Source organism: Photinus pyralis, unplaced genomic scaffold (genome assembly GCF_008802855.1).
Source record: "Photinus pyralis isolate 1611_PpyrPB1 unplaced genomic scaffold, Ppyr1.3 Ppyr1.4_LG2, whole genome shotgun sequence".
Taxonomy (NCBI): Eukaryota; Metazoa; Arthropoda; class Insecta; order Coleoptera; family Lampyridae; genus Photinus; species Photinus pyralis.
The window spans coordinates 27,518,498-27,544,014 of NW_022170403.1; the positions used below are offsets into that span (position 1 = coordinate 27,518,498).

The window sequence follows — 25,517 nt, forward strand, 5'->3', positions numbered from 1 at the left end:
TACCACTTTATGCCCTAGGGCATTAAGTATCACCATAGTAACTCATTCATACTTAATGACTAAACTAACAAATACTTGCAGGTCATTGAAAATTAGAAACGTCAATTATTAATTGTCAATACTAAATCACAAGATTGGCCTTATTCCGTATAGTTTCTGGAACTTCTTGCTCATTCACGATGACGTGAATTATTTAAAATTACGTTTGACGTTTGGATGGTTTCAATGACATTAACAAATTCGAACCACGCATACTTAATCAAACACAATGAATTATTTTGTAAACGAATATTTACTTTGACGAAGAAAACTATTTGTAAAACATAAAATTTTGTATGTACCACGGGCATAAACTGATGTTTATACTCTCGGGCGACTAAAAAGCTCTCGGGCCATAGGTCCTCGAGCTTTTTAACTTGTCGCCCTCGAGAATATAAACATCACTATTATGCCCTTAATACATAAATAACTATTACATATAATCTTTCATACTTTCTTGGAAGAAGTACGTGGACGAGAATTGTTAGAGAATGATTTGGCGTAACAACAAATAGTAAAACCCAAGTTTTCGAACAGAAATGCTTTATTTTCAATATTTCCTGCTAGCTCAATATACATTGTCCAACGATATTCTAAATTCGCAATGTCTTTATTATAAGTCAATGAATCCAATTTCCCGAAATAGCAAATAGGAGGCACTCTTATAGGAGTTTAAAAATGCCTTTTATATACAGCACTAAGACTTTAAAAAAAGATTGCCGTTTGCGATTGATCACCATTTAATTAATTGTAGAAAAAAAAACAGCAATAATGAATAAAAAAAAAGATATTGGGAAACACAGCATTATAAAAATTATGTCAAAGGAATAAAGAAATGGTCTTCTCGCAACTTCATAGTTAATCCTACCTTTAATTTTTCTTAGTTCTGTTCATGCTGTTACACGGTAAACCATCGTTACATAAAGGACAATTATTAACCAAGTTCTTCACCACAACTGTGTCTTCCTTACAAAAATACCTCTCTCCCATGAATAACCTTTTTAACTCCTATTTTAAATGGGAAAGCATTCATTTAACTAAAATCAGTGGGGCAATCAGAAATTTGCTTTGAGAGGTGCTAGAATTAAAAGTTGTCTTTCTTTTTTCGAGGGGGGGTTGTTGAAAGACGTAGTACAAAACTCAACCTTTTATTTTGGCTTAATACAATGCATTAATAACAATCGTATTTTGTGATTTTGGGCGATTTCCAGGGTATTTAAGCGATACGTATATGAAGTAAACGTTGGTAACCCTGACGCTAAGACAACCGGAACATCGAAATCATTTCATTTGTTCACTTCTTGTCTATTTGTAAGCACTTATTCTCTTTAGAATTTTGGGGGGTGTTTTAGTATACTTCTCGTTGGGCCACTCTGTATGATAACGGTGATTTAAGTACAAATTAAAATATAAATAAATACATAAACGAATTTAAAAGAAAAAAAAAGTTTTTGGGTAATGTTTCCTAACAAAATACCATTTAAGTTTATTATTGTTTACTCCAATTCCATGTAGTTAAATACTGCAAGCAAGGTGAATAGATAACTAGTTTATTTATTCAAAGGTAGGTTTCCCTAATCTAGAAAATTTGCAATTAGTTTATCCTTTCCATGATCTGCATCAGCAAATCCTTCAAAGGAAATTATTGGGAACTTGTGTCGGACGAAAAACCAATTTTCTCAACAATGCCTTATAAATAAACATATTATAGCATCTCCAATTTATTTTACCCTGAAATTTCCCCACACGCTATTAAATTTTATTAGAGAAATTATGAAGGTGACGTCGACTACGGCGGTAATTAACAAATTCTACTTGAAATTTGAAAGCGGCTTACGCTACAAATTGATACAAAGTGTAACAATAATTCCATGAAATAACTCTGTGTTTTGTACACATTAAGTAGGTTTTAGAATTCAAATTAGAAGATTGAAGGCATTGTTTGATATTAGGTAGCTTAACTGAGGCAACGTCATGTAATAAACGGTTACGTGGAATACATCCAGGTTTCTGAATATGCGATTGTCCTAATACATCTTAAAGGATGAATAATTTAGACCACTTCAAAATGTAAGCTTGTTAGCGTTTACAGATGATGTTTGCCAAAAGTAATTGTATTGTTCCAAATACAATGCTACTATTTTCCCTTATTCCTACTTTGAAAATTTCATCAAACCCTGCGATTCCTTAAACATGCCATTTAAATGCAGTATCTACCCATTTAGTTTCATTGTTGTGTAATAAAACCTATTGTTTGTGTTGCACAATGCACACATTAAATTCAGCACACCAAATTAGGCTCGGCTCTTCTAGGTTTCGCAAGTTATACGATATCAAAAAATATTCTAATAGATAAAAACCGTTTCTACATTAAATTCAATTCAATGTAATAGAATTTTACATTGTAAAGATTATACGGCAATTTATTAGGCACCTACCCAAATGATAAGAAATTTAATACAACCCTTTTGTTTGCAGCTGAATACGAAGTGGGTGTACCGGTAGCGAACACTCCTTGTAGCTTTCTTATTAAAGGGGCAGTTAAACCAACAGGACTCATAATGTCGCCTACTTATCCGGGTGCCTATCCAAAGGATATTACATGTACATACCAATTCCTTGGTACGCCTGGACAACGGGTGCGATTGGAGTTTCGAGATTTTGACTTGTTTTTTGGTGGACCGCAGTAAGTATTTCTGTCACACTCTAAATAATTATAGAAATAAGTTTTGTAAAGATCAAAGTAACTTTAGTAACTTTAGAAAGCCCTTAGTACGATATAAAAGTAAAATAAAACATACTTTTTTCCTCTTACTTCTAGGGTACTTATATAAATAACACAGTTATAAAGTTCTAGACAAGATATGATGTACCTTTTTCTCAATTTAGGGTTTAGATTTCGTTTTTCTTTCGTATAAATGATCTCTCCAATAAAAAAATGTATAATTGAAAATTTTGAAAATAATGTTTGCGCGAGAGAAAGTTTCTCCTGTGCCGAAAATAATTAGCTTCAAAGCTCTCGAACGAGTAAAAACAATTTAAAAAGTGTAACATCAAATTAACCGGGACGAATGCTGCGCTACCTTTTTGATGCCAACGTCAATAAAATCATGCCCGATTTCTTTTGGGGGAGAGACTTTAAAAATTCATAGACCTGTCTTACGGTATTGATTGCCTTTTTTTTTCCAGCTGTCCCTTCGATTACGTAAAATTGTACGACGGTCCAGATAATACGTCTGCGGTTATAGGAACTTACTGTGGTCAACAACGTAACCTGGTGTTATACTCATCGGAAGCGTCGTTATTTATATCCTTTGTAACTCTATCACGCACTGCCAATACACAAAATAGAGGATTTAAAGGAATGTTTGAATTCTCAAACTCTTTTACAAAATTAGGTAAGTAATTTTTTAATTATTGTATCACAGAAAGGTTGGTTGAGCAAAGTCTTACTTTTAATAAACCTAAGATATGTGCTGTTTACTGTTACTGATATTGAAGTCTAAAGTGAAATAGTTATTTATATAAGAAGAGCGCGAACTTCAATTTCGCGCATTGAGACTGAAGGTATTTTGAAGAGGCTAGCGTTATACACAATATTTTTTCTGCACCTGAACCGATTGTTAATTAAATTTGCTGTTCAGGTTCAACTTTTTCACGTGTGCGAAATACTTTTTTTCACTGTTGATGGTTTCTCGCACATTGTCAAGAGCAACCTTACTTATTAATTAAGTGTTTAAAAATCTAGTAATTCGAGTTTCAAAATTCGTCAGAAAATGACAGGGTTTTTTGACACCTGTAGCTCAAAAACTAAGAGATTTAGGACATATGTTGATATAAACTTTTCTCCTTTAAATCTCTCGAGGATTCAACCCTGTATTATTGGCACTCAATTAATTAACACTCTGTATACGTAGTCTTGTACTTGGCATAACGTTATTAAGGCGCCAGGGGATCGCCAGAATTGTTCAACTTGCAAAGAGGTCACGTATTCAGAAAGGTTGAAAAACACTGATCTAAATAATGTTACTTAATTGTTAATTGTTAATGTTAATTAATGTTTACGATATCAGGGATCATTTGGATAAAAAAGTTGTTTTAGAGTAGTAACAAAACAGTTAATAAACAAAGAGAAGATTAAATTAAACTTTAAATCGAGCCGAACCAATTATGAACTTTAAACCTAAAGTAAACTTTGTCAGCAAACCGTTAATTTAATAAAATTAAAAATATTAACAATTTCGGAAGCAAACAAACAACATTCTTGCAAATTAAAATACAGCAGATAAAGCAAATCTTAAAAATCCAACATTTTAGACAAAAAAATCGGTTTAAAAAGCTTTCGGAAATATGAACATAAGAACAAATTGATAGTGATACAGAAAATTTAACGAACAATATTAAAAAATTTGCGACCATAGTATGCCGAAAATAACGTATAACACAAAGTTGAATAGATAGTGAAACGATACATTAACGACAACAAGAAAAAAGAAGAAATTTAGAAGAAATTACCAAAAATGAAACAGGATATTAAGATTCGAATACGATCCTTGGTAGGGGATTTTTTGACACCCATCTCACATTAAAAAAAAATTCAACAGCACTGATCTTTGAAAGAAATCGATTGGTTTGACATCACCTTCTCTTTGCTTGAATTTCTTTCGAAAAATCCCCCTAAAAATACGGAAGATAGAAAAGTCAAAATTAGTTTATAAAAAAGAAAGAAACGATTATGATAAACCAATAATTCAGGAAAAAGAAGAAAATTCAAGAGTTTTCATTACCAACCATGGAAATTAAGTACCGTGGGGTCAATTTACACTATTTCTAAAACTAACAAAAGGGAGACCATTCCGTGTACAGTGTGATACGTAAACAAAAAAATATGAACTTTTAACATTTTACCTCTCCCAAGTATTTACATATTCAAATTGCTCTGTTATATACACAAAAATATAAACAGTTTTGGGAAAGTGGGAGATACCCACACCTACAATACGAGGAGCAAGGAAAAAAATTCCACAAGGAAGCACACCACTCTTTTTATAATAAATCCCCCTATATGATGGGTTCAAAATTGTTTAACTTGTTGCCGTTAAAGTTCACCACCTGTAACAAACAAGCATTTAAAATTTAAATTAAAAATTTCTTTCAAGAAAACACATTTTATTCTGCCAAGGAATTCACAGAGTTCATGACGGCTAGATTCACTTAAGCAATCCACTTGCTAATTTACTTATTATGTGTTCACTCAATGTTGTTCGTACCTGCACGTAAAGTTTGTTATTTTTTCCCTCTTTGTATGACGTTTTAATGGCTGTGATGCACAGTTCCAAGAATAAAGATCTTTATTATTATTATTATGGTCGGTGTTTCTTGTGAGAACTCAGGTCTAGCCTGGTAAACTAATCGCACGGATTAAAATCAAGTAACGATTAGTGTCTGTGTCTGTGTCTGGTGAAGTTATGTAGGGTCCTTAAAAAAAAAAAAAAAAAATCACACACGTACATTGGACATCTAGGGATAATGTAATTCGTACTTACCAACATACCTATTGATGGGCACAATAGCCAACGCTATCAGGAAAGAGGAAAACAAAACAAACAAAAAATCATTATAATTATTATTATTATTATTATTATTGTTATTATGAACAAATACATGTATATCGACAGCAGAATGCCTAATTAGAAATTTGATATACCTATAGATGTCGACTTTATCGAAAAAATGGAAAAGAAAAAGTTTAGAAATGACAGTTCAAAATGATGAAGTAGATCCTGAAATAACTTTAAGGGGAATAAAAATAGTTTATATGATGTTATTTATGTTTAAATGTGAACGAGCATTGCGTTAAGGGTTTTTTTGCTTATCTCCATGCAGTAATTTTAGAGGCGTTTTCATGAAATTACAAAGTAAAAGATGAAATAAAAAATTTGGTATGTAGGTAAATTTTACAGTTTGCAAAAGGTTTCAAATTTACTACTCATGGCTGGGTGAAGGGAGCACCCATAACTCGGCATCCTAATTTGTTACATCGCCAAAATATTCTGCTCATTTTGTGATAGTTTGTGCGCTAATCCCCATATTGTGTGCGCTTTCCGTTTACGAAAGAATCAAAAGGTCAAACTTAACACTGGAACTCCATCATATTCGTATACACATGACACTAATACCATAGTTTTGTGTTCGTGTTCTGCCGATTTGTGCGCCTATACTTTCAGTGCGCCTACTTCGTGCCACTATGTTAATACTGATTGTGTTTTACCGTTGAGTGAAAATTACTCAATGGTTTTACTTAAATAATGTTGAGGGTGGGTACCAGTGCTTACTGGAGAATTTAGTATATAATTAATTGGTAAACAGTTTAAAAGACACGATGATTATCAAATTACGGAAAAGTTCCGCAATTAAACAGTTATTAACATACTGTGAAGAAAATCAAAAAATTCCGATGACTTTCGAAGATATGCCAGAAAAACCTTGCCGATTTTATTTTTATTTTTTCCTGATGTTTGAGCAGTTACAGAAAAGTAAAAAAAATCACTTTCTCATGGTCACTATTTGAACAAGAAAGCGTTCAGAGATTTTTAATTCAAAGTTCCATTTCTGACAAATCATCATCAACTTTATTTTTTAATACGGACCGTAAAAAAATTACATACCGTATTGAGTAGCATTTTTTTAATTACGAATACAACAATGTACGGCAAAAAAACCAAAGTTGAAAACTGTTGATCTCAACATGATGGTGCAGCCGCGCACAACGTTAACTTCAAATAGTATAAAACCTGGCATTTTTTTCAAAATGCATCGCTTTGCATGAAAATGAGGGATTAAGGTCAACTTACCCTCCACTTCAAAATCTATACTATGCCGATGGGCGCTCTTCATTTTTTATTGGTGAAAAGTACCCCTCATTACCAAAACTCATAAAACTATACATATTAAAGCTTAATGCAGGTAAAATTTGGTTTAGATGAGTTGAGTAATGATTGTTAAAGGTTTTGGAACATTATGTCAGAATATTTTAACCCTTAAAAATCAACCCTTATTGTCGTTTAATAAAAAAAAGTATTTACCCCCAAAAAGTTAATAATCTAGTATTGACGGCAGTTGTTCAGTGTGAATTTGGAACAAAGTATGGTGTTCAACCTCGTGATAGATGGTGATGCATCCAACGGTGATATGAACATTAAACAGTTCAAAAGAAGGAGTGTTTACATATTTGCGCAAAGAGAAAACTTGCGGGCAGCCGCCCACGTATAATCATATCGATATCTCTCGAGTGGAGTCATATTGAACATCTGTGAACGTATTCTTTAGTGAAAAAAAACTTACTCATTTTGATAAATAACCCATGGTTCTATTTTGTTTCTTTAATTAAAATTCAGATTTTAAAAGTAGTGATATTCTTTTTGATGGCCCTGTATATATAGATGGTGTATGGAATGGATGTAAGTGAGTATAAAAGTTTCTATGTGTAGGTAATATACGGAATGTATACCGCTCATGTAGATACTCATGCTCCGATTTGTGCTTTCAGAATTTCTCGAAAAAAATTCGTTTTTTATGATAGAAAGTGCATTAAAAAACCATTTTGTAGGTTTTTGCAAAAGCTACAAGGCCCTTTACATCAAACCCCTTAAAACTCTTAGTTTTAAAATGGGGTGAGCTTAAAGGGCTAAAACAAGGTAGTGCGCCCATATAAATACACGCTTTTTAAATGTCTATATCTCACTTAATTTTTGTCGTACAGAAAATTCTCGGTGAGGAAAATGTTTGGAATTAAAAATGCTACAATTGGATGCTGTAGCAATTTTTACGTATCTCCAGTTGTTTTGTAGTTATTTTGAAGCGAAGGACGTTTTTCACAAAATTGACCAGATTCGTTTTTCACTTTTAGCTTGGATTATTTCAAAATTCAGTCCTCTAAACTGGTCACACTTCTAGAATGTACTAATAATACGTAATTATGGAAAAGTGAAAAAAGGGAAAGACTAATTTTAATTGGGGTGGTAATTAAGGGGTTGCTTGCGCTGTTTTTTTCGCTGAAAAAAGTACATCTCCGTTATTTTCAACGTAACTCACTTAATTTTTATGCTAAAGTTTGTTTTTAAAAAAGAAAGGTTTTTTAAATACTTTAAAGAATATTTGACAAGTTTTTCTCGAAAAATGATTAGTTTTGCCGTTATTTAACTGTAAAACTTTCTAATTTAGCGTTTGACGAACAAGAGCTAACTTTTAACAAGCCACAACTCGAGTCGTATTGGTCTGCAAGTATTAAAAAAAAACAGTTTCTTTGTTTTTGTATAAGCGACCATTTTGTTGGTCACAGTTTTTTTATAAAATGCATACTTTTCGAGTTTTTCGCGAATAACCAATTAAAAACATTGATCTTTTCTATGAGAAACTTATACTTTTTCGGTCGCCAATGACTGGAGAAGTATTAACTTTCCGAAAAAATGTATGGAACACTTTTTGCTTAAAATTAATGTTTCTATCTATTCCTGTGTTAAAATTACAATAAAAAAATTACCACTCCCGAGATGGGGTGGCAACCACCCCCAGGTCGAAAGCGCCCTTTGGCATGATACCATACTTACTGTCAAAATTTCAAGTTAATCGATTCGAAAAAATGGCCATGTAACTAATTGGGACGCTGATTTAGGGGTGCTACCTTAATCTACCTCAATTGGTCATACAAAGAAAGTCGTAATGTTATTTTTTATTAAAAAAAACTTTAGGGAAGTTATAAATACTTTCTTTTTGCGCAGACCATTTGAAAAGGAAACTATATCGGGCTTTAAAAGACAAAAGCAGAAACTTAAATATTCTTTAATGGCAAAAACACCGTTAATATTTTTTGGCAATTGGGTTAAGTTTAGATCCCAAACCGATATTCATTTTCGTGCACGCAAGATCTGTGGCTTATCTTGAACAGTTTCTGTAGAACCCATTGCAAATTTCAGCAGACGTAAAAACACTGTCGATTGATGCTAATCATGATTGAATTTTATTTCGTTCATTTTATTGTTGTGTATTGTAGGTACCTACATATTTTGTCTAATCATTAGCAATTCTCATTATTAGATACCGCATATTTATGTACATTTTTCTTTTCACTCTTAATAAAAATTAAAACGAATCCTTTAAAACTGTAGATATCATTTATGCGATGGGGCGGTAAAACGTACATCCCTTGATATGTAACTCGGCATATTTTGTAGATTATACACAAGCCTTTATTGGTCTGAAATGAAAAACTGAACAAAAAACGGTGAAGCTGTGGGAACAAAAACGTAATATTCAAATGTGAGTATACGTTTACATTCGTAACGTTTCGCTTTATAAGATATCTCTACAGCTTTTATGAAATACTCTTTCGAAGTGGATTGGGTTGTAGGTAAATTGCAGAAAAGCAAGATTGTAGGTCACCTATTTATTTATTTTGTTTTATAGCATAAAACATAATCATTTTTATTTTCATCAATAATAATTTATCTTCTTCATTCCTGAAGTAAGGCGGTAAATTTTCGCAATGAAAGGTTTGCCTCGGTAAATTTGGTGATAAGCATTAAACATTGAAACAATCGGGGTCAAAAGATCTCATCCTCAGTAGGGATGGCGACGCTTCTGAAGTATTTGCTTCATTGCACATGCCTTTCCCTATGTAATTTAATTGCCCAAAGAAGACTCCACTCAGACGAATTTTCCACTCCTTCTTAATAAAGTGTGGTCTCCTGGTTGCTTCATCATTCGTTTAGGTACATTCACATTAATGTTTCGCACAAAAATAGAATAATGGAACCCCAAAACTCAATACAGATATTTCAAAGGCGGTTGCCTTAGGTTCCATAGATAGGGTGAGCTAATTCCAATAAACGACATTTAAACAGTTTACTGTTTACTTTTTAAATTCCTAATAGACAACGAGTATTACATGTGTGATAAAAGAATTAAAAAATGATAAACTAGAATACTACGAGAAACGGCGGCAGTGAAAAAACCTGCTACTATATTTTAATGAATTCAGTTTGAAAATAAATATTTATTTAATGATGACACTGTGTAACCACAATGCGTGGCAGTTAAAGAGAAAATGGTTAGATTTTAAATTGGCGTTACACTCTTTACAGTAACACAAGCACAACGATGTAGAATTCAAATCGACCAAGTTTTATATCGTATCTTAGGGATTGTGTATATGTATGTATAGTAAATTGCACTTGAAGGATCATTAAGCCGGTCAAACCATGGACGATGCTGCTTACAGATATAGATCACATCCTCTCCTCATTACTAAAATAAGAAACAGTTTTAAGGAGGAAAACTGATGGTGTATTCTTGTACTTAGTGATGTCGCTTAAAAATCGTTCTAGAGTGACAAGATCGCGCGGTTGTGTCACCTGTAACCGATTATCGTATCTATATTTTATGCGCAATTCCCTCAATTTGACGACCCAAAGTCATGGCGAAATCAGAATGGACTTCTTACATTTTTTACAGTTCAGAGATTTGCTCTGCTTTAGGTGCTATTTTAACTTATTTATTATACTATATACTTATAATCAGGTCATATCTTTCAAATCCCTTAAAATTATAGTGAAATCCTTACAAAATCCATCGGGATGAGTAGTGTATATAACTTACCTAAATGTTGTTCTTCTTTCAGATTTTATAAGTAAAAATGATGGAGAACACATAAGAGGATCCGAATGTGATCAAAAAATATTAAGTAAAAAGGAATCAAGTGGCTTTGTATTTAGTCCGAATTATCCGTTCCCGTACATGCCTAAGTTAGTATGTCGATATTTTATTTATGGTATGCAAGATGCTCAACACCTCGAAAGGGTTCGTCTAGAATTCGTACTTTTCGAAATTCCGAAGGGCCCTAAAGAAGAGTAAGTGCATTATAATATTTTCTATTATTTTTTTTCTAGTAACGTAACATAGAGACTGGGAAACCGCGCTTTTCTTTAAATTTATTTATTTTCATACAGATTTTCTACCTACGAGTTGGAGGAAAACATTTACTGGTATTGATTATCTCAGCAGGCCGCAGTTTCAGTCTAATCTATGCAATTCGGTAACGGTAGAATACATAAGTGGTTGGTTATGGGTTTCGCATTCAAATTCAAATATTGTGGAGGTGCCTGAAACCAAAAAGTCACATTAATGAATAAAATTTAATTTATTTAATAACGAGACTAGCCAAAAAGCACTAGATGACATGTATCTACCTCTTTAATAAGTTTAACGAATTCATTTATTAGCTCTTGATGGTGTTACGTGTTTTATTTTTTTAAAATACATAATCCGTAGGTGCTATAGTGATGGTATCTTTTTAGTTGTTCAGATGGTTACCTAAAAGTATATTTGAAAGGGCAAGAAACAACGGATTCGTACGACAAGTTTGATCACGAAATGTGCGGAGACGAAACTAAACCTCAGGTAGTTGTATCGGATGGACCTCGCCTTGTAATGGTTTTTAGTAGTGGTGAACTAATGGGCAGAGGGTTTAAAGCAAATTATACATTCGAAACAGGTGCATTCATACCCACCCTTTTGTGGCGTTTACTTATTAGCCAATGTTTCAGAATACCGTATCCCAGGCACCCCTGCCCCGGACGGTAGTTGTACATTCACATACCGTAGTTCGAGCAAGAAAAAAGGAGAATTTAATTCGCCCCGTTATCCTTCAAACTATCCCAGCGACACTAACTGTACATATTTATTTCTCAGCACCCCCAATGAACAAGTTTCAATCGTATTTGATAACTTCAAAGTACGTGCGGATGCGGCGAACGGTACATTTGGCTCCTATGGGTATGTCTCATTCAATATTCTATTACCATAATGCTTATTGGTTACCTTGTAGAGTTAACGTATGCGAGGAAGATTGGCTAGAAATTTACAATACTTACCGCGACGGCACTGAAAAGGCAATTGGGCGATATTGTGGCATGACAGCACCGGGTCCAATTGAATCAAATCGCGGCGCAATCGGCCTAAAGATTGTGCTACACGCAAACTCTGAAGGTGTATATAGCGGTTTTAAGGCAAGATACACGTTTGAAACCGCCAAATCCATTTTTGGGGATTGCGGTGGAAACATGAGTAGTTTAGAGTACGGCGTAATTTCTAGTCCAAATTTTCCAAGCAATTACGATGGGCCTAGTAGAGGACAAGCATCCAAAATATGTAATTGGTACGTTACGGTGAAACCGAAATGTAAAATATTGATCAATTTTGAACGGTTTGCCGTCGAAGGAGATCCTGAAAGTGAGTTACTTACACAGTGTGTTTGGTACGTTTTGAAAAATGTTTGCTTACAGGTCGAGGCTGCCCCGCGGCTGTTTTAAGGCTTTGGTTGAACTTATCGGAGACTCCTAAGGAGATGTGCGGAGAAAAAAGGCCCGCTAGCAAGTGGGAGTATTTGTCGCATTCAAACGCCATTAGACTAAGGTAAGGTAGCCTTATAGATGACGGAAGATGTGTCATGCAAATTTTTCGCAGTTTTATAACTGCCGATAAAGCCGTGGGTTCCCAGGGGTTTAGAGCGGTGTGGACTGAAGTGGAAGAGACTGATGATTGCACGGAGTTTCAATGCGCCAAAAGCGGCCATTGCATACCAAAGAAGCTCAAATGCAACCTCGTAAACAACTGTGGGGCTGACGACGATTCTGACGAAGCCGACTGTGAGTGACATAATGGTTACTATTTGAATAATACCTTAATAATGAGATCAAAATTAAAAATTGCTTAAACACAAATTTTATTTGTTAGGTACATTTTGCTTCTGCACGAGTTGTTTCTCTTTAAACAATGATTTCTAAAATTTTTAAATCACTTAAATTATTCATATTTGCGTCCTAAATATATTGGATGCTGGTTTCTGTTTGCACATTGAACACATCGTTTTATAGCGCTGAGTTGGATTATGAAACGATGTGTTCTTTTTGTGTAAGGAACAAGTGGTGGCAGGTGTTGTGTATGTTCAGGTGGGTCACGTGCGCCCTTTGTGATAGCAACTCCTCTCCAGCTCCTGCCACCACTGTGCTTGGTGGCACTACTGCTGGCGTGATGTCCTCCAGAATAGCATGCTTCTCTTTACATTCACGTGAGTCCTATTTCTTATCTTTTTTACGTTCATAATTTTCTGTGACAATGCATTTACTGTATAGTTATTTAAGATAAGTAAAAGGGTTTAGAATAGACCTAAAACATTGTTGCACTGCTTCATGCATGTAAACGTTTGCGGTTTGTAATTAGGTAATTTACATTTACAGCTTTCAATTCTTTACTGCCAACGAATAAACTGTCTACAGTTTCATATTGTTATCATCTTATTGTATCTTTGTTATTTGCATTTAATATACATTAAAATTACACATTTTCGTTACTTGTGCATTGCAGCCGCGGTTTCTAATCGTCTCTTCTTATACGTTCACATATATCATGCTCTTTCACATTTTTCTGCTTGCTTTCCATTGAGCAGAACTTACGACGGATGGAATCTTTTATTTGTTATTTTAGTTTTTACTGCTTTAGATTTCTCAGGTCAATATAATAACTTTTTGAAAGTTGGTGAATTATTTTCCAGAATACTTTCACCATTCAATGTAGATCCTTCAATCATTTTCTTGCTTTGATATTATATTCATTGGCCCATTTACTTTGTTTGGGTTGAACTAGGCAAGTAGGAATCCGAATAACCATACAATATTAAATCGTAAAAATAACTCCCTTTCTATAACTTTAGTTCATATTAAAATAGACACACGCACACCCATTACACTCGCGAACCGTCCTCGATGTCTGCGTCTCCGTTCCGCTCACTGTCTTACGCTTCCGTATTCACTTAAAAAAACTCTTCTTAACAACCCGGTCGTGCTTTTGGACGGCCAATGCCTAGGACACATTTACTTATTTTTAGCTACCGTTAATAGTCATTCCCTCAGATAAATTAAATTATACTTGCTTGGGACGTACTAGAGTTGCATACTCTGTTCTTCTACTTCTTGTCGAATCCAGTGGCGTAACTTCATTTTAAAGGCCCGTCCTCAAAAATATTTGGGGGCCCTTTCCCTTACGCTTAATATAACCGCTTGGATTTCTAATGAAAACCACCTTAAAAATATATAAATGAAAGTTCACTAGAAATACACTCCAGCAGATTCGGATTCTTTAATAAAGATATCACCCTCATATCGATCATCCGACGTTGCTTAACTCTGAACTTATTTCTTCGCTGTTCAACGTTCGTTTTTTGCTTTTCTCTTGGAGGTTCCACTATGGTATTTTCGTCCATTCTGAGATGTCTGCTTTCAAAATTTCAAACGATAAGTACAGGTGCCGTATCTACAGACACCGCTGGAGATACATTTAAACTCATTTAGTTATTAAGTTTGATTAGCGATTTCTATTCTTTGTGTATGAATCCGCCTTTTTTGAATGACGGTAACTGTTTCGTCCATGCAGAGGTAAATGCTAGAGTGTTAAAAGTACTTAGTCGCATTCATCTCGAAATACAAATTCAGTTTAAGGTTACCGTATTCAGGACCTTCAGATATCTTCTGGACTGCAGAAGGTCCCGCTAATTAACAAAGTGTTTCATGAAGGTACTTTATGTAAGAGACTTCGGAATTTTATGTTTCACAAATGGGAAACGGGTGGAGTTGCTCTTAAATCTCTTTGAGCTGGCTACTTTTGAGCATATCAAATTTCGTATTAAAGTAAGGTCAGGTTTAAATGATATGATATGATGATTTAAATTCAATAGTTACTTCCTCGGATTGTTAATTTTGTATGTTGTAGATATTGGTCCGGATTTTTCACATATAGGTACCTATTTACCGCCTGTGAACAATGGTATCTGTTCCTTTAGTAACGCAAACTATGTAAATAATTAACACAAACGTAACATTGAAGGAGTTCGGGAAATTTTCAATTTTTTTCAGTATTTTTATATAAAAATTACATTTTTTGTACATTTTTGCCGGGGCCCCTTTTAAGTCGGGGCCCGTCCTCATTGCGTACCTTTGAGACATTGTAGTTACGCTACTGGTCGAATCATGAGAACCTTCATATCAATGTGTTTAGTTCGGTCGCTCGTCCAGTGATTTTCAACCATCTGTACTGCTACTAAATTGTACATGTTCATGGTCTACTGGCCCTCGCGTTCCCGTTATTTGGCTCTAAGTGAATCGAACTTCCTTTATGCATTCACCGAGGGCTACAAACTCAGCTTCTGCTATAACCTGTGCAACACATCTTTGCTTACGGCTTGATCAAGTTACTACTCCATTGGACCTGATTATTATAGCATAACCGCTATACGACTTTTTATCTGGATCGCTGCCCTAATCTGCATCCGTGTAAATGTTTACTTGCTGTGTACCTACTTTCTGTGTCACAGTGTTATTCATTGTACCTTTTAAGTGTTTGGTTACACATCGAAAAGAAGGAGGACCCTACATCAAGTTATCGTCCACTCCCGAACATGCGGTTTCGGTGGGAAACGCTGGAACATCCACCGTACATATTTTGATATTTCTTTTTTTAATATTTCCTATCCTTATCCTCGTTCTTCACATACACTTTACATGTGGATTTGGATTAGACATAGTCTTCATCGTTTTGCATTCGTCCACTTTGATCTATAGTCCAGGCTAAATAGCTCTAAAATAATTTATTTTCAAAAAAATTAGTTACCGGGCGAAACCGGGGTTTTCAGGCAGGTGAAATGAATAGAAATTGGGAAAAAATAAGACGAAAATTTTGCTACTCCACGCACCTCTGTACGATGAAAAAAAAATAGATTTTTCATCCCCTTGAAAAATATGTCTTTTTTTCAGAAATCGTGAGATCTTAGAAACGGTTCAACTTTACAGGCCCAAAAAATTATCTTCTTTTTTATCATAAAACAAGCTATCTTTCCTCCAAATTTCAAACCCCTACGACATTTTTTCGCAAAAATAAGAATAAAAATCGAAAAAAACTAGTTTTCCGGTTTTTCTAGGAAAATTGGAGGTTATGTGAAAATAGTGTAGATAGATAGTCGCTCATTTTTTTAATCTCTATAACTTTTGCAATTAACATTTTCGTCTAAAATTAATAGTTTTGCCACAATTTGCAAAACACCACTTTCCACACCCTTTTCAACCCCCGTGATTTCACCCGCGGAAAAATTCAGATGTTTTAATTATTTTTTCCCAATTTCTATTCATTTCACCTGCCTGAAAAACCCGGTTTCATCCGGTAACTAATTTTTTTTGTCAAAAAATATTATATAGCCTGGACTACTATCCTTATTGAATTTTTACTTCGCCTTAAATTTATGGATAATACTCGTTTTGCCGCGCCTAATTCCTTTACCTTAAAATTCTTTTTTAATTTTTTTAATTTGAAGATTTTGATTTCTTCCTTCTCGCCATGAGATCGTCGATGCATGTGGTTATTATTATGTTCCTCTTGTCTTTGTATGTAATACACTCCGGGATCTGAGATACATCGTCCTAGACCTTCACCTATCATAAAACTATTCAGTTTCATTCCACAATTTTCCAGATTCATTAAGTCCATACAATCTTTTCTTTAACTGTAGCACGCATCGGTGACGTAGATGATCGTCTTCATGTCCTTGTTGGATATCTATAAACATGTCCTTCTTTAATTCAGCGTTTAAGGAAGCTCCGTCGATGTCGATGTCCACGTGCCCTACTTCCCATTTATTCATCATGCTTAGTGCCAACAAAACGGGCATGGTTTTTCTCATTACCATTGAGAACGTTTCTCCGTAGTCTACTTCGTGATTATCTAGCGCCACAAATCTAGATTTATAACTAGTTATTGCTCCTTCTTCGCTAAATTTCCTTTTGAAAATACATATCGTTTTTTAAAATCGAATTTTTGGCTGCGTCGATTATTTGTAGAGGTACCTTTTATTGTTAAATTTCTGAATTCGGCGTTGATTGCCCCGACCCACTTCTCGTTCTCAGGACCGCTCATAGTCAGTTTGTATGATGTTTGTTTCGTCGCCATTGATTATAATCTAGTGATACTGCGTTGATACTGTAATCCTGCAACCAATTTGGTTTCTTTATTTTTCGTCCACTTGTAGATTCGGCTTGACGTCATTCTCGTAAATTTCCGATGATGAGTCGTCGTCTCCGTTAGTAATTTCTTGGTGGCTGTCGACTTCGCTCGTCGTTAATAGGAATCTTCGTCAAACTCTTCGCCGTGTTTTTCGTTTTCGTGCTCATTTCGTAATGTATCGACATTTACGTCTCGGCTTATTGTCGTCTTTCGTTGATAGTTCCAGATCCTGTACGCTTTGGTCTATGGCTCGTAACCAAAAAATATTCCCTTTTCCTCTTAAGGTTTGTAAGGTTTCATGTGCTTTATTCCGGTATTTCTGTTAGTCCAAATTCCATAAGGCGTTTTTCCATTATCGCTTGTCGTTCTCCGATTACGGATGCAGTAAGGTTTCCCCCATAGACCGTTATCTGCTCCGGACTCTTCCATGAAGCATCGGTATATTGAGCAAATTTTGATTCAACTTTCAGGTGAGCCGTTTTGTTGCGTTGTGCACGGCGTTGTAACTTCTCGTTGAATACCTTCTTCTACTAAATATTTTTCAAAATTGCGATTGAAACATTCTCTTCCGTTGTCACTTTCTTAATGCTGTTATTCGTTTGTCGTGTAATTTCTCCACTTGGCGTTTATACTCGATAGACTTGCTTAATGCATTGCTTTTGTGCTTCATGCCACACCCATACATAAATCAGGCGACAAATCTAATATTCGTAACTATCGCCCAATTTCAATCTTAAATATACAAAATTCAAAAAATCTTTGAAAACATTATAGTTGATAAAATCGCCCCTTCATTTAGCAATATTATAACTTATTTACTACTTATTTAAATTAGTTAACGATGATATAGATTGCCCATACTTATTGTCAAACATATGATTAAACTTTCCATCCAGAATTTTACGTAATATACAATTAATTCACGTGCCCTTCCACAGAACAATGTACGGACAATACTCTCCTCTAGTAACAATGTGCAATTCCGCAAATGTACTATGTACTAATATTAACTGTTTTGGTACTACGTTTATCGAATTCAGAAGGAAGCTGATGTTATACAACGGTTAACAGTATAATTTGTGTTTGTATTCTTTTTTACGTAGGTGTTTATCTGAGGGTTATTAGAATCAATGAAATTTATCGCTCTTTTATCAATTAAAATTTACTTGGTTTTTATTTGAAATATTTTTTTTCTCCAACCACCTGAATAAGACGCTATTTTGTGACAGTGTTCGGTACCTAAAATTGACGTTTTGCGGATTAATCGCTTTCACAATGGCAACTGTACAAAAAGTGGATACTTTTGGTCCTAGTACCAAAAAGAAATTGACCTTGAAAGTTGGCCAATTAAAAAATTACAATCACAGAGATATGTCACATTGACATCGTTTTATATTGCAGGTTGTAAGATATTTCTATACATACAAATCAAATATTTTTGCAGATTCAATGCAAATAATGATGTTACCTATACGAATGTACTTGTACATACATGTATTGAAAATGATTTACGCTCGCTATTTTTATTTAAACCATGTGTAACGTAATTTACATATTCCGTGAACGTAATTTTAATACGTAGACAACCCGCCGTCGCGCGTAACGCCATCTACTTCAGACCCATTGCACTATTATCTGTCATTTTGAATTCAAAATTTGAAAAAGTTAATTGCAATTAATTTTAATTAAAAAACTGTATGGTAAGTTTTTTATTTCAAAACAAAATATAACAATATTAATTGTGTATACAATAAAATGACTGAAACTGATAGCGCAATGGATTGCACTCCGCCAGAGATTATAGAAACGGCAGAACATGCTACCTCAAGATTTGCTCCCTATAAAGTCGCGAGAGGTGCGAGAAGTAAGATGTAAAAACGAATAGGTTATAAGTTAACCTAAAAACTAGAGTGGCATGACACGTGAGGACAAGAAAGCAGAAGTTCTTATACTATAGTAGTGAAACTGTAACTGAATCTAAATTCGAATATAATTTGAAGTAAAGGGGGTTGGAGAAAAAATTTTATGTTTTATTCGTACAAAAAATGCGTTTTCGGGACTCGGAAGGTTGCTGCAGCAACTATCTTCCTCGTCCCGAAAACTGACATTTATTGTACTAATGAAACAAATAACTATTGTTAAGCTTTTCAGTAATTTTGATTTATAGTCACACTTTGTTTTGTTATTACATTTTGCTATATGATATTATGTTTTGTATTTTTTTTTGTAAAAATGATATTTCCGTTAAACAAATAAATAAATAAATAAATAAATAAATTATGTATACTCCGGAATAACGGATAAAATCACCGTGTATAAATATGAACAGCTATTACGTAATGTATTACGTCGACTGTTCGTTGTCTTCAGAAAATTTTTTCTTTTTATGTTGCAGGTTCCACAAGCTTTACCGGTAACTGGAGCCGATTTTATTTCATACAATGTCGCTAATCGGTTTGCTTCGTTTGGGGCGCGGTATTTTTTGTGCCAAATGTCACTTGTAATTTCTTTCATAGTATACAGACATTTTGTTTTCGTACATGGTGTATATCTTTTGTGCCAAATGTCACTTGTAATTTCTTTCATAGGATACAGACACATTTTGTTTTCGTACATGGTGTATATCTTTCGCGTTGCCATTCCGATAATTTCTTTTGTTGTTTATAAAGTAGCTACTAACTACTATTAATATTAACAACACAATAAAGCTCCAGCTTACAATATCAAATCGTGACAATAAGAATAACTATTATCTATATATTTAGTTCATAGTAAAGTAAACACGCACACCCATTCTAGCACCCATTACACTCGCGAAGCACCCTCGTTCTCCTTGTTTGCCTCTCCGCTCCGCCGCTTATTGTCTTACGCGTGCACGAATCACTTATTCAGTTGATAAAAAACTCCTCTTAACACACTTTGTTAATATCTTTCTCTGAAGTTTTTTCAACACAACCTATGTTAGGTTTCATGATCTATAATCAGATTTTGGAAGATTTGTTTCTGAACGAAAAATGTTCCTTGTGGTAGGTATCTTGTTCTAGGCGCTATTGTAAAATTTTCTATCAAAATTTGAGACTTTTTTGGTTGTCTTTAAAAAAATCATCCATTTCTTGCTTTACCATTGCTATGTTCATCTTTGTTTGTGTCTACAGGGTCCAGGACTGAATGTAGTTACGTTTGCAATCTCATTTTCTAATGTACACTATTGATCCTTTATTATTCCTTGAAAGTTCTTACTTAGCATTCTTCATGGTTACTACAAGCATTCGCGAGATCTCTTTCACAGTTCAAAGTTGTCGATGGATCTTGTACTATCTCTTCAATAGCTCTATCCGACTGATATTCTTTGTCACTGTAAGTATTTGTCCCTACATTTTTATTGCGTTCGTCTAACTAATATCTCTTCATTCCACCGCCCTTCTAGTATGAGATTTACATTTTCTTCGTAAGAAACATGACTATCGTAAAGATTAGTAGAATTTCTAGATTTTCTTTACCTAATTTATATCAAGGTTTTCTAAAAAGGAAAAATTGAAGTGTCTTTTATTGCGTCCTTCCCAGTGCCTCCAGCAGATTGTGCAAAACCCTATATCTTTTCAGCATGGTACGACACAGCGTCGGGATCTGATGTCCATAATCCACATCGTTTTGAATATAATGGTTGTACAATTTAGTGTACATGAAAAGACGTTTAGCAGGAAAAATACCCAGATTAGATCCTTTTCACGTTTTTACTGCTCCGATTTCAATTCAACAGACTAAATGACCAATTAAAACCAAGAAACAGGGGTATATGTTAGAGACAACAACACTTCTCACGCATTGTTCTCCCTTCTTTTTTCAAAATTGAAACGTTAATTTACGCATTTTTCAGACTTATACTACTAGGCCAAGGGTGCTCAACCTTTTTAACGGGCGGGGCGCGCCCGTCGGGCCAAAAAGGACGATTCGGACCTTTTCGGCGGGTCACTGACGATGATCCTTGATGACGGAAGTAACTACTTCTTTCTTTCTCACAATCCTTCGTTCCTTTGTTTTTGCCGCGATCTACCTTTAAAAAAATGCGCGAGCTCGCAATACCGCTTATAAAACGACATACCAATACTTATAATTAACATTTATTTACTGCGAAGAAATAGGCTTCAAATGTGATTATTAGTCAATTTCAAAGACGCAGCGATGGTTTTAATGCGATACTTCCTTTCAAATGGACAAATACGCTTTAAACAATTGTGAGCCAAGTGAGCGTGCCGAGCTCGCCTTCGGCTGCCGAGCGTTGCACATGATGACAACAGGATATAGAAGCGTACTCTACATTCAGCGGTGTTAGGATGATTATACACTCGTCCAAAACAATACTGAGTGCCTAACGAGCAATATGAAGTCACTTCAAAAATACAATCTCAATACCTTTTATTTAAGAACCAAGGGTGTTTTTTAGAACAACAATCAGGAATACAAAAATAGCTTAAATTCCTTGCTACATTTGCTAACAACAGTTTCCACGCGTTAAGTAAGTAATTGAAAGTTGTATTTTATAAACAATTTCGTTTGCAATATGAGATAAGTGTGTTTAGGAATAATCCTTACAAGAGTAAGCTTATGGTTTTAAATTATAGGTGGATCAGAAGCACCAAAAGAAGATCATACAATAGTGACTGCCTGTTCGATAGGCATAATCGTGGCGCTACTTTTAATACTGTGCGTGTTGTGCCATCGAAAACGGCGACGACGTCAAAGGCCACATCAACGACCGTTTCCGTTACCAGTTCCTGGCGGTTCAGCACGAAGGCCACCTCAACACGTGTGCGAAGAGTTAGGAGAACGTTTCGCTAGTGTTGACAGTGTTTGATGGTGGCTTCCTTTCGGTTGTTATCGTTACTGCCGTCGTCAGCAATATTATACACTAACAGGGTCGAAAATTACTTGAAACCGTATTTATATTAAAGTAAATGTTGGCTTATTTTCATTGTCTTTAAGAAGCTATTGACAACGCTAATAATAAAAGATATTTCTACTCTCGGCATCAACTTCCTTAGGACATTTACTAGATTTAATACGACAATCGAGAAACGCTTTCAATTAGACGATTACACTAAAGTGTACAAACAGGGTAATTTCATTTTTGTGCAGTTTTGGTACGCGGCTGGAGCTTATTTTTTAAAGACTAGTGAAACGTTACACTCAAATCTTAGCAACAGATTTGTCATTTACCTAGCAATAGATACGCCACCAATGGATTTTCAGTTTCATGTGGATTAAGAAGCGGAGAGTAGAGAAATAATGGTTGATTGGACAATCATGAACAATGTATTGCTGGCGGCTGGCATAGATCCGTCTTCAGCAAAACATGTGCAGTCAATAAATACATCGGTATTTCTAAACAATTTTTAAAAAAATGTTCACGATTCCTGGTTTAATATAACAATAATAATAAAATGATTTAGAATACGATATTGATATTAATAATAATTACTGCGTGTTGTAGTGCGAGGTATACGTAAGACGTTATTGTATTTCCGTGAAACAATACTTACGCGTGATGTTAGATGCACTTATTGAACCTAGAAATGTTCCTAGGTCAATTGACCTTTTAAAAGTATAATTAAAAAACGTTGGGCAGAAGATTTTTGTACGTCGTTTAATTGTAACACCTCTTAGAAATCACAACTTCATTTATACGTTTTCAATAAATAGGTAGATTTTGCACATTCGCACAAACGTATTGAACGGAAGTATTTAAAATATAGAGAGGTTTTACATGAACCGGCGTTAAAACCTATATTATTAATATTTTACACGTGCTGGTGCTCCAAATTTTATTTTTACAACGAATATGATTTCTCTGGCACACAAAAATGAAAAACTAGTGTAGTGAACTGCCAATGGAGATTAAACTGTGCATCTCTATAATTCTGTGTGCAATTTTCGTAGCCGTCGTTATAAAACAAATTGAAATAAACTCTGTATCTTATACTGTTTGTTCTTATATTGTTATTAAAACAGTGACTGATGAGTGCGATTTAAGAGCATCAAGGGAATACGTACGAATATTTTAAACATATAGTTATTATTAAAATATGCTCAGTTAAATTGATTCTTGACTTCTTGAATTAGTGTAGGCAGTGTTATTTTAAATTACCTACCTATTACAATCAAAGTTGACAATGAACCATGGCGCTACTCTAAGTAATTAACGTGTAGATCATTACATTTATCTTCATACATTTTCTCTTCTAAACTCGAAAGAGACGTGCATATTGGTCTTGACTTGACATGTACTTCCCAAAACTTTCTATTTTTTAACATAGATAATATAGTTAAAATTGCAATGGTCGATTCGGTTCGATCTCGCAATACTAAATGCCCTTCCGAAAATTAAATTATCGTATTGCAGAGCCAATACGCGAAGAAACCTTTATTTAAAATGCGTTTGCACCTGTTTTGTATAGTAGATATTCTATATAGATGATGTTAAATTTCTGATCGGGCTTCCTGTAGAGTCTTAAATAGCGTGTAATAATTGAGAAAATCAAGTGCATGCTGCTGCACAAATATTTTATGAATTGCAAAGCACTGTGAGTCATTGATAATTTAACTGAGTATAATATTATAGCGTGTCTACTAGAAAATTGTTTCAATTTTGAACAGTAAAGACAATTCAAACATATTTTCAATGTAGTTTACTAGTTAATAAAATTTCTATGGTTTTTACTGGCACTGCAGAAAACGTTGTATGTAATCAATTAGGTAATATAAATTATAGTCGTGAGGCTGATATAAACTGATGGTGTAAAATAATCTATGTAAAACTAACCTAAACGTGTTTGAAATAATGCAATGGCTGAAACACAATTGATTATTTGTTTGGTAGTAACACATAAAATGGCACTAACGTTTTGTAAACATATATTAGTTTTTGGAGAAGCACTAACACCAATTCATCGATTTATGTGTAACATTGTCTTCCTCAAATCAGTCATTGTATTTTTTTCAATATAAAAATTATTCGATATTTTAGAGATAGTTAAAAAGATATCCTAATAATTGCAACGTTATCAGTTTGCCTTCTTTTAGCACTGCATTATTGAACAGACTGTGAGTACCGTAAATATCTCAAGATTACGTTTTTAGATATCAGCACTATTAATATACACGAAAATTAATGCTTGCATTACTAAAGACTAATATGTATTGTCTTAAATATAAGTTATTGAATCATACATTTCATTTTTAATTACAGACTGTTCAATAAATTACAAATATTATATAGATAGAATTTTTAAGTCTAGTAGATTTTGTTGGATGCAGTAGCAAATGCACAAGGTATCGTATGAACGGGCCTCGGCCATTGTTATTTAGGATGTAATATTATTTTTAAAGGTATCTATTCGCGATAGATATATTGTATGTATGTATTCATACATAAAGCAATTGTGCAGTAGTGACGGTGTTCGTGTTAGATACATATAGTCAATCACTATCATCACAAAGTATTCACCTATCGACTGATAGAAAAGTTTCATAGGTTTACAATATCTTTTTAATTATATTTCAGTGAAAGTCTCTCAAAACGGGTATATTAAATATTGTGTAACGTAGACACCTTATCAACGAATCATCCATATAAAGATCCACTCGCATTTGGATCACCCATGCAACTTCATTTTTTTTTAATTTTTACCTCATTACTTTATCATAACATCACACTATTTTTTTGAGTACTTATAATAATGACGCAACAAAGTTTTCTATTAGTAGATATACTGAGCACCGCGCGGCTTCCATATTAATGATAAAACACACACGTGCAACTGCACACTTTGTTAACGATTCTAGAAAAAGCTCAAAAACCAAAAATGGAGCACAGTACCAAAAGTATGCGTTTATACGGCATTTTAACGAGACAATTTGTTCACTTTTAGCGTGAATAGAAAATATCCGTACCTAATTTAATACGTATAACGTACTTTTGGTCAAAAATATTTAGTAAGTTAATAACTATTATTTTCAGGTCAACGAGGAATTTGTTGATTTGTATAAAACTTTAACCTCGAGTTCTGAAAGTAATCTTTATTACAAGGTTACGTAATTGTACCTATTTAAGAAAAAAATTCTCATCTCATCAATATGTTATTTGTTAACTTAAAGCTGTTAAGTACTGTTAAGATTGGTCGCAAATTGTAATATATTGTATCAAGATGCTCACAGCGACTAGCAACGATAAATAAAAGTGTAATCTACTGTATAGTGATTTTTTCTTTCGTAGCATTTCGGCGCTGAAAGTAGGTAAAGGAAGAGTTGTAGTAGTAGACAATATTATAACTTACCCGTTGTGAAGATTGTCACTAAGCTTTACTGTTGCGCTTAAC

The 25,517-nt window shown here is 34.2% G+C and overlaps 1 protein-coding gene across 5 annotated transcripts in view; it reads left to right on the plus strand.

The window, feature by feature from the left end:
* The window catches only part of LOC116162958 (cubilin), a 170,492-nt gene extending 145,101 nt beyond the window's left edge, over nt 1–25,391 (plus strand). For 3 of the 5 annotated variants that reach the window (XM_031476752.1, XM_031476751.1, XM_031476753.1), the window contains 9 exons: nt 2,518–2,725; nt 3,229–3,437; nt 10,718–10,946; nt 11,394–11,590; nt 11,643–11,871; nt 11,924–12,327; nt 12,381–12,510; nt 12,562–12,743; nt 21,765–25,391. In XM_031476752.1, the coding sequence (XP_031332612.1) occupies nt 2,518–2,725; nt 3,229–3,437; nt 10,718–10,946; nt 11,394–11,590; nt 11,643–11,871; nt 11,924–12,327; nt 12,381–12,510; nt 12,562–12,743; nt 21,765–21,997 (2,021 nt within the window). In that variant the 3' untranslated portion in view covers nt 21,998–25,391. Of the gene's footprint in view, nt 1–2,517; nt 2,726–3,228; nt 3,438–10,717; nt 10,947–11,393; nt 11,591–11,642; nt 11,872–11,923; nt 12,328–12,380; nt 12,511–12,561; nt 12,759–13,046; nt 13,166–21,764 lie in introns of those variants that run through there. The other 2 variants (XM_031476754.1, XM_031476755.1) reach the window with 2 other exon arrangements.
* Nucleotides 25,392–25,517: the final 126 nt, after the last annotated feature.